This window comes from Cyrtonyx montezumae, unplaced genomic scaffold (genome assembly GCF_038088225.1).
Source record: "Cyrtonyx montezumae isolate F1298 unplaced genomic scaffold, pur_monq_1.0 scaffold_2, whole genome shotgun sequence".
NCBI lineage: Eukaryota > Metazoa > Chordata > Aves > Galliformes > Odontophoridae > Cyrtonyx > Cyrtonyx montezumae.
Window position 1 is genome coordinate 4,827,420 of NW_027071936.1, and position 9,874 is coordinate 4,837,293.

At 44.4% G+C, this 9,874-nt stretch overlaps 1 protein-coding gene across 3 annotated transcripts; it reads left to right on the forward strand.

The window, feature by feature from the left end:
* Positions 1-581: 581 nt before the first annotated feature.
* Positions 582-8,068, forward strand: LOC136048604 (toll-like receptor 2 type-1). Of its 3 annotated transcripts, none has more exons than XM_065736303.1 (2): positions 582-723; positions 5,628-8,068. In XM_065736303.1, exons 1-2 carry the CDS (start codon positions 635-637, stop codon positions 8,011-8,013), a joined length of 2,475 nt encoding a protein of 824 aa, XP_065592375.1. In that variant the 5' UTR covers positions 582-634; the 3' UTR covers positions 8,014-8,068. The 3 variants fall into 3 exon arrangements, with proteins under 3 accessions (XP_065592375.1, XP_065592376.1, XP_065592377.1); XM_065736304.1 differs by lacking the exon at positions 582-723 and adding an exon at positions 836-942; XM_065736305.1 differs by lacking the exon at positions 582-723 and adding an exon at positions 5,079-5,190.
* Positions 8,069-9,874: the final 1,806 nt, after the last annotated feature.

Consider the following 9,874-nt stretch of genomic DNA (forward strand, 5'->3'; position numbering starts at 1 on the left):
TTTGCTTATTAAAGTGTAAGGTAAGAAAAGAACTTTCCCTCTCATGCAGCTGCTTTGTGTTGATGCAACTTCCTTGGGAGGCAAAAAATCAACAGGAGAAATTCAGGCTGTTTTTCCGTTGAGTCATGCTGTTGCAGCTACTCCGGAAGACAGCTCTCTGTGTTGTTAGTGTCAGCCTTTGTGTCATAGCCTGCAAACCTCCTTGCTCGCTGCAGCTCTGCTAAGGGAGCAAATCAGCTTCGTGCTTTCCTGGCTGAAGGCTTTTGGAGAGGATAAGAGCAAGGGGAGGGAAGAAAAACCTGCTTCCTTGACAGGGCTAGCTGAGGAGTGTGCAGCCACTTGCACAACATTATTGCACTCTGCCATGGTGGCAAGGGGAGGACGTTGGCAGAAGAAGAATTTGAGGAATCTGTGCTTCTGCTTTTAAGCTGTGTCTGCAGATTTGGGGATTCGGCTGCTGCCAATGTAGGTCTGACATGGAATACAATGGAGTTAACATTGTTTATTTTATATTATAATGTTCCTTTATTCTTCATTTATTTAATTTTTTTTATTTATTTTTTTATTTTTTGTAGTTTCAAGATGAATACCTGAAGTGCTGTGAAACAGATTAAAGTACAGGCAACAGCGGCGCATGCCAAAGCTCTGCTCTCAGACCAATGAACCGATGCCAAGCCTCCTGCTTCCAATTATACAAGCCTTCCACCTTTTGCTCCAGAGGCTGTGAGTGCAGGTTTGACTATCTCCAGGGGGTCAGGAGGGTGCTGCAGGCAAATATGCGTGCAGCTCACCGGGTGAACACCAGGAAGCAGCCCTGCGCAGGCTGCCAGGCGTTTCTGCTAAAGCTGTAGGCTGGCCAGCAGCCTCTGGGACTTCCTCCTTGTCCTGCTGCCTCGCCATTTTCTTCCAGACAGAGCTATGGGAGGGTGTTGCCTGCCCTTAGTGAGTTCCCCCCCTACCCCCCCATGCTCTCGCTCATCATTTTTCAGTCTCTCAAGCAGAACAGCAGCATGAGAGCTGTTCAGAGCATGGATGCTGCTATGAAGGTGGAAAGAGAGAAAGGGAGGGACTGGCAACAGGATCATCTTAGTTGAGACAATGAAGGGGGAGCAATTGAAAGAAAGAGATATACCTGTGGAGGGTCAGCACTGTGCCAGGAGGATGAGAGGGCTGCAGTAGCTGGAGCCTGCTCCTAAGGACCAGGGGCCCTGAGAACTAGCATTGCTTGTTTGTGGCTTTTGACCAGCTCACCCACTTCTGTGGGGTTTTGTCTTAAGCAAAAGCATAAACATGTTTTTATGTCAGCTTTGGTTCATACCTTGCTAATACATTCTCCTAATACATCCTGCCCTGCCTGGTGCACAGACTTGATGCGGCTGTGTGCCCTTCTGCTGGGAAAAAAACAATATACTGACGGAGGTACATACCTGCTTCAAAGCACTGCAAGGAGGAAGGATAATAATAGCTTCAAGTTGGGCATGAAAGAGAAGAGAAAGTGCTCACAAGATGCACCTTTGTTCAGTGCAGTTACTCTGGAGAAAAAGCAGATGATGTGTATTTTTGCCTTCAAGACAGGACTTCATTCCCTATTTAAAATAAGTAGCTCTGTGCTGTCTCCAGCTGATCCTAAGGGAGGCAGCTGTTGGTTTCTAGCTCTGCAGGACAGTGTGTGTGGGAGATAGTTCTGGCATCCTCAGGCCTTTCCTGCCTTTGGATAAATCCCGAAAAATTGACCTGGAATGAGAGAGAAGTCATGTAGAATTTGTTTCCCCATAAATGGAAACAAGTAGAACATCCACTCTCATTTTACTGGCTTTTTAAGCTGTTTGGGAAGGGTCCTAAGGGAAGAAGGGCAGGGTCCATCTAGCCATCTCCTTTTGGAAGAACCCAGAAACTTAGGCCCTGTTTTATACTCTTGCATGTATCTTGCATCTATCTGTCTGTATTACCACCCTATGCTTTCTGTACAATTGAAACCCCTTAAGGCCCAGGTTGGAAGTATGCTGAGAGCAGGCTGAGCCTGAACCTTGGGAAAAAGTTGGTGCTGATGGGAAAAGAAACAAAAGCTAACCCCTGCTTCAGATCTCCACAACTGCAGGGTGGTGTTGATGCCATAACACCTGAGAAATTTTTACATGCTGAATGAAGTACAGGGCCTCTCGTGTCTCTTCAAAGCTCTTCACAAACTGAACTTTTTTTTAACATTCTCAAGGAGTTGCAATTTTGATGGCAAAAACATCCAGGAATGAGTTGTACCAAACTCAGAATTAACATTTTTAAATGTTTTGAAAACTCAAAGTTCTCCCTGTTTGAAAAACAAGAGCCATTTTACTGTGAGAAGGAAGAGGCAGCTTTTGGGAACCTCACGGCATCTCCTCATTGAATCCTGCAGCCTTCTCCATCTCTTTTTTTCAGAGTGAAATTACCTTAAAGATGTCATTATGCTTATCGTCCATTTTAAGGAACAAACAGAAAATATGAGGGTGTTTCATTCTTTCAGTTCCTCTTTCAGAAAATGCTGAATTTTTACCCTTATGTGCAATGCTAATTTTATGGCAGTGGGACTGAGGCATGCTATGCCTCTGCCTAAACTTTACCATCCTTGAGTACCTGCTGCCAGCAGGGTCCCAGCATGTGACCGGGAGGCAGCTGCAGTCAGCATGTCTGTCTGTCTATCTGTCTGTCTGTCTGTAGGCAGGCATCTCTCAGAGCAAGCAGCCAGCAGAGCAGGGTAACTTCTAAGTGCAGAAGAAATAGATGAAAGTTGCTGTCAGGAAGTTTGGAGTTTGAATTTAATGGCTTTCCCTTTCAGTGCTGGGAATGCTCATGCATGCACCGTCCATGACCCTTTAAACAGATATTTGTTTCCAATCAGTGAGGATAAAATAAATGTCTCTTCTTTCAGAATCAGCTTGGATGTTTATGTAGGGATCCTTTTTTTTTTCAAGCTGTCTTCTTTTTGAGTATTGTTCCATTTTTTTCTTTTAGTATTGTTACAATTTTTACATGTTTTCTACTGGTGAGGTGCTGGCACAGCTGCCCAGAATGCTGTGGGTGCCCCATCCCTGGACATGCTCAAGGCCAAGCTGGATGGGGCCCTGGGCAGCCTGAGCTGGTGAGGTGCAACCCTGCCCACCCACAGCAGAGGGGATTGGGAATGGGTAGACTTTGAGGTCCCTTCCAAATCAAGCCACTCTGTGTTATTATCGTGTTAAACCAGATGATGTTTAATAAGAGCAAGTGTAGAGTCTTGCACCTAGGGAGTAGTAATAACTGCATGCTCTGGTACAGGTTGGGGATGACCTGCTGGAGAGGAGCTCTGAGGAACAAGCTGGCCATGAGCCAGCAGTGTGCCCTGGTGGACAAGAAGGCCAATGGCTACCTGGGGTTTATCAAAAAGAGTGTGGCCAGCAGCTGAAGGGAGATGAAGGGAGGACCGACCCCCTCTACTCTGCCCTGGTGAGGCCTCACCTGGAGTACTGCATCCAGTTCTGGGCTCCCCAGTACAAAAAAGACAGGGATCTCTTGGAAAGAGTCCAGCAGAGGGCTACAAAGATGATAAAGGGCGTGGAACACCTCCCTTATCAGGAAAGGCTGAGAGACCTGTGTCTGTTCAGCCTTGAAAAAAGAAGACTCAGAAGGGATCTGATCCACATCTATTAATATCTAAGGTGTGGGAGGCAAAAGAACGAGGACAGACTCTTTTCAGCAGTGAGTGGCGATAGGTCAAGGAGAAATGGCCACAAACTGAAGCATAGGAAGTTCTGCACGTATGTGCATGGGAACTTCTTCACAGTGCAGTGACGGAGCACTGGCACAGCTGCACAGAGAGGTGGTGGAATCTCCTTCTCTGGAGACATTCAAGACCCGCTTGGATGCCTACCTGTGCAACCTGGGCTAGGGAGCTGCTTTGGCAGGGGGTTGGACTCGATGATATCTAGAGGTCCCCTCCAACCCCTACAATTCTGTGATACTGTGATTCTACTTGTTGATAACATAGGACTGCAACGTCCTATGAAAGGAAATGATGCTCAGTGTTTCTCCAGTATTCTTTTTGACTGAAAAGCTTGACTCCAACTTATATATATTTAGTGAGATATAATTTATAGAACCCACACAGCAGAACATCTTGGCTGTGCTGAGATCTTCTGTTGTTCAATCCAGTTAACAACTCCTCAATGCATGCTAAGCAATAAATATCAAAAATAGAAAGACAGAGAGCGGAATGCTGTTCTGCTTCAATACTGTTTCTGCACCTAATGCTGCAGGAATTGATTAGGAAACAATGACTTGTGCAAAGAAACAGCGTCAGCCTTTCCAGTGATGAGAACTGACTGTCAGGAGGAGAAGAATCTGCTGCTGAATTTCAGCTTGCAGGGAAGAAGATGTACAAACGAATGGCACTCATTTTTGTGTACCTGTTCAGCAGCCGCAATAGAAGTTGTTGAAAGCAGAGTGTGAAGGGCAGTGTCATGTAAGATGGGCAATCCTGAGCTCTTTAGGAGCCATGATTTCATTAGGAGAGCAGACACTAAAATAAAGCCACACACAGTGATAAGCTTCATTGGCTGAGTAGTTAGTGGGCATTGGGAAGCTGTCAGCACAAGATTTTGTCCAAGAAGCACAGGCTGGAATATTTTCTTCCTCCAGACCTTCCATAGGGTTTGCAGCTCTTGTTGTAATTGAAGATATGAGGTGACTACATGAACCGCACGAGATCAGTATGCAAAGAAGAGAAATTCAGTATGTGGTACACGAGGTGTAAGTATTAACTCTTCTCAGATCCAGAACTGGGGGGATGCTGTTTTTCTGCAGTACTGAAAGTGTTTTCAGAAGGCTTGTAAGCTTTAGTAAGTGATTTATTTTCTTGTGTAACCAAAGGTGAAATGTTCTTGGGTACCAATGGCAGGAAACACAGCCCTTCTGTAAATTAAAGTCATTACTGTTCTTATTATTTTTGCTGATTGTGATGGCAATGTATACTTATCATCTGTTCCCAGAACTGATTTAAAAGGGCAATAGTTGTTGGATTGGGTATCAGTTTGTTCAGCTTTTCCGATAAAAAAAAAGTAAATCGCTTACAGAGTATTTAAAAGGGAGTGCCAGGACCATACTCAGCTTTGTTCTTTTGAAGCCCTGAGGCTCTGTTGTGGGACACTCCAGAATCTCTTCAGCAAGGTTTGCTACATGGTAAGCCCCAGACACTCAAAGAGCAGGCGTGGACTTTCTGGCAGTAGTACCTGAATGACAGACTGGTGCTGCAATGTGTGTGTTTCTAACTGTATTTCCTTGCTGAGGATTGAGACATTCTGTTGTAGCTTCATTCATGAGAGAAGGAGTAATGCAAAAGAGTGAGGAGGCAGGAGCTGTAGTGTATGTCCATATGAAGGACTTTAAGAATGGCCTTTACGGCTGCTGAGACATTATGTGGCTGTAACTCTGAGACAAATGGTTTTCCATATCTTCAAGCCCCAGCAGCTGAATAGGAGAGAAAGATCACTGGATATCTCTCACAGATAAAATTTGAATCTGAACTTCCTAATAAAATTCCACAGGATTCTAATTGTTACCAGTTGCTGTCCAAAAGCAAGTTCAAAACTATCTCCTCTCCTTTCTCTTTGCTACAGCAGAATGTTCAACCAAAGTAAACAGAAACCAACAACTAAGCAGATGTGGCAAGTGTGGGCAGTCTACATGGTCTTGGCTGCACACCTCTCCAAAGAACAAGCCCTGAAACAGGCCTGTCCTTCATGCGATGCCACTCAGTCTTGCAACTGCTCTTCCATGGGTTTGGACCTCATTCCCTCAGGGCTCACGGGCAAAATCACGGCCTTAAACCTGGCTCACAACAGGATAAAGCAGATCCGGGGACACGATCTGCAGCAGGCTGTGAACCTGAGAGCCCTGCTGCTTCAGTCCAACCAAATCAGCTCCATAGACAAGAACTCATTTGGCTCCCAGGGGAAACTGGAGCTCTTGGACTTGTCGAATAACAGCCTGGCTCACTTATCCCCAGCGTGGTTTGAGCCCCTTTCTTCGCTCCAGCACCTCCACATTCAAGGCAACTCCTACAGCGACCTGGGGGAAAGTCCCCTTTTTTCCAGCCTAAGAAACTTGAGCTCTCTCCACCTGGGCAACCCACGGTTCTCCACCATCAGGCAAGGGAACTTTGAGGGCATTACATTTCTCAACACACTGAAGATCGACGGTGGCAGTCTCAGTCAGTATGAGCCTGGAAGCCTGATATCAATTAAGAAGATAAATCACATGATCATAAGCATAAGGAGGATTGATGTATTTTCAGCAGTCATCAGGGACCTTCTACACTCTGCCATTTGGATAGAAGTTAGAGAGATCAAATTAGACATTGAAAATGAAAAACTGGTTCAGAACTCTACTCTTCCGTTGATGACACAAAAGCTTACGTTTACTGGTGCTTCATTCACAGATAAATATATTAGTCGAATAGCAGTGTTATTAAAGGAAATAACATCTTTGAGAGATTTAGAGGCAATAGATTGTGTGCTTGAGGGCAAAGGAGCATGGGATACGACAGAAATTGAAAGAAGTGGGCAAGGTTCTGTTGAAACAATATCAATCAGAAATATGACTATTCTGGACTTTTATTTATTCTTTGACCTGGAAGGTATAGAGACACAAGTAGGTAAGCTGAAAAGACTCAGCATTACAAGCTCTAAAGTGTTCATGGTACCATGCAGACTGGCAAGACATTTTTCATCACTTTTATATCTTGATTTCCATGATAATTTGCTTGTAAATAATCGCTTAGCTGAGACAATTTGTGAAGATGCATGGCCTTCATTACAAACTCTAAATCTAAGTAAAAATTCTCTGAAATCCCTAAACCATACTGTAAAATATATAAGAAATCTACACAAACTGATTACTCTTGACATTAGCGAAAACAATTTTGGTGAGATTCCAGATCAGTGTGACTGGCCTGAAAACCTGAAGTATCTGAATCTCTCCAGCACTCAAATCCCCAAGTTAACAGCTTGCGTTCCCAAAACTCTTGAAGTGCTGGATGTTAGCTCTAACAACCTGCAGGATTTTAGTCTGCAACTGCCGTTTCTCAAGGAGCTGTACCTGACTAAAAACCACCTGAAGACCTTGCCCGAAGCCACAGCCATTCCTAACTTAGTGGCCATGTCGATCAGCAGAAACAAGCTCAACGGCTTCTCCAAGGAAGAGTTTGAGTCCTTCAAGCAAATGGAGCTGCTGGATGCCAGCGCCAATAACTTTATCTGCTCTTGTGAATTCCTCTCCTTTGTTCAGCATGAGGTAGGGATAGCCCAGGTGCTTGTGGGGTGGCCAGAAAGCTACATCTGTGACTCTCCGCTGGCAGTGCGAGGGGCACAGGTTGGGAGCGTGCAGCTCTCCCTGATGGAGTGCCACCGGTCCCTCCTGGTGTCCTTGATCTGTGGCCTGGTGTTCCTGTTCATCCTCATCCTGGTGATCATTGGGTACAAGTACCACGCGGTCTGGTACATGAGGATGACCTGGGCATGGCTCCAAGCCAAACGGAAGCCCAAACGAGCCCCTGCAAAAGACATCTGCTATGATGCTTTTGTCTCCTACAGTGAGAACGACTCCAGCTGGGTGGAAGACATCATGGTGCAGCAGCTGGAGCAGGCGTGTCCCCCTTTTAGGCTGTGCCTCCATAAGCGGGACTTTGTGCCTGGCAAGTGGATTGTGGACAACATCATCGACTCCATTGAGAAGAGCCACAAGACGCTCTTTGTGCTGTCAGAGCACTTTGTGCAGAGCGAGTGGTGCAAGTACGAGCTGGACTTCTCGCACTTCCGCCTTTTTGACGAGAACAATGATGCGGCGATCCTCATCCTGCTGGAGCCCATTCAGAGCCAGGCCATCCCCAAGAGGTTCTGCAAACTGCGGAAGATAATGAACACCAAGACCTACCTGGAGTGGCCTCCTGATGAAGAGCAACAGCAGATGTTTTGGGAAAACTTGAAAGCAGCATTGAAGTCATAGGATAAGTCAGCAGTTCCTGTTTCAGAATATTTCTGGAAAGTAGGTGTACACACACACACACACACACACACACACACACACACACATATGTTGTCTATATATGTATTCTGTATATTTTATTATGAGTTTCACATGCTCAGTGTTTCTTGCGGCAACCCAGAGTTGTCTCGGGAGGGATACAGTGACTTTGATATGTGACTTTGTCTAACTCAGTTTGTGTTGCTGGAGCATAAGCACAGAGGAATGTAAATGAATGTTTCAGTGTGTTTCCACAACGGTCAGTGTTTCCTCTTGCTAAGAAATTTAACTTCTAAATTTTTTTCTGCCTGATGGGAACTGGCTTTCCTATGGATAAATATAACTGTCATGTTGCTAAATGGAAAAGAGCAACTTCAGGCTTTTCAGCGATTTGATGCTCTCATCTTCCAAATTCTTTGCCAGGAGCAGTGATAATTGGGAGACATGCTGGACTTTAGATACTTTTCTGAATTCTGAAGAAAGAAGAAGAAGAAGAAAGAAGCTGAACTTCTTACTGTTTTCTATACTCTTTCCTACTGTCATCGTATCGCGGATTCCTTCCTAACAATTCCGCTGTAATTGACAATTGATAATAAAATCCAAATGTTTCAGTATTCCCTTGTCAGTTCTTCTCTTTTCATTTTCTTTTCCTATGCCATCAAGAAGGCAATTATAATTACCTTATGTGGAAAAACTGAGATTTTACATCAAAATATGCCCTCTGAAGCCTTACCAGTACTGTACAACACAGAAAACACAGCACTGAATACATACGCCTGCCACTAGTCTTTCTTTCTGGATAACTATGCTGGAGTCCATCCATACCTCCATGTACATAGTGGGTTTTGCACAACACTTGTTAAGAAAGCATCCTGGCACCTTGTACAATGACTGTGGTGAAGTCCAGGGGCAATAAATCAACATTTGTCTTACTTTCTCAGGCTTCTTTCTCCCTGTAAAGGCTTGCTTCTCCCTATGTGGCTTCCATGTGTTCTTCTACCTGCCCAGAGAAATAGAGCTGAAGCTTTCTGTTCTTGGGGCATAAGCAGGTGTTCTAATGAGCGGAATAAATAGTGTTGCAGGCTGCTTTCTGCTCTCCTGTTTAGCACAGAACATTTAAATGAACTGGGCCATGAACCCCTTCAGTTCTGCATACCCGCTTTTGTAATCAATGCACAAAATCCACACTGATAAGGAAAGATTCATCAGTACTTCAGTGGGAAATATATTCTGGAACTACTGCATTGCACTTCACTAACTATAAAGGGAACTGTGATAAGCTAATAGATACAGATGCTTATGTTAGACTAGCTGGTGTCACCCTGAGTGCCTGCAGTCAGATTTATTTAAGTTTCTCATGTTCAGATATTCTTATGGCAACCTGAAGGTGTCTCTGGGGGTATAAACTCATTGAGTTTATGTGGCTGGAGTGTATGCACAAAAGAGTATGAGTGAATCTTGATTAAACTATATGAAAGTTATTACTTTGTGATGAAATATCAAAGCACTGGTGTATGAGCTGTGCGTATCTGAAAAAAATATGGAAATTTCCTTATACATGAGTGTCTCTGTGGGCATATTTGTAAGTACTCACATATACTTGTATATGTATACATATGTACTCATGCTTCTGTGTGTATGCATATGAATACGTATGCACCCGAGATGAGTTTCTGTGGGTGTAGCATGGTGCACTTTCAGTTCTATTTTCCTGGTGTAATGACTTCTGTAGGGTTGGTGCAAAGTCTGCATTTTTCAGTTCACTCTGTTGGATCAGAATAGTGCAAGAGCCGGTCAAATCTGAATTCCAGGCTTGTGACTAGTGAATCATGTGGTAGCAAAT

Excerpts from the sequence above, each read along its gene's own strand:
- LOC136048604 (XM_065736303.1), top strand. The coding sequence starts at position 635 with ATGCCAAAGCTCTGCTCTCAGACCAATGAACCGATGCCAAGCCTCCTG. Across the intron at positions 724-5,627 it reads CACCTTTTGCTCCAGAGGCT|CAGAATGTTCAACCAAAGTA; the intron begins GTGAGTGCAGGT and ends TCTTTGCTACAG.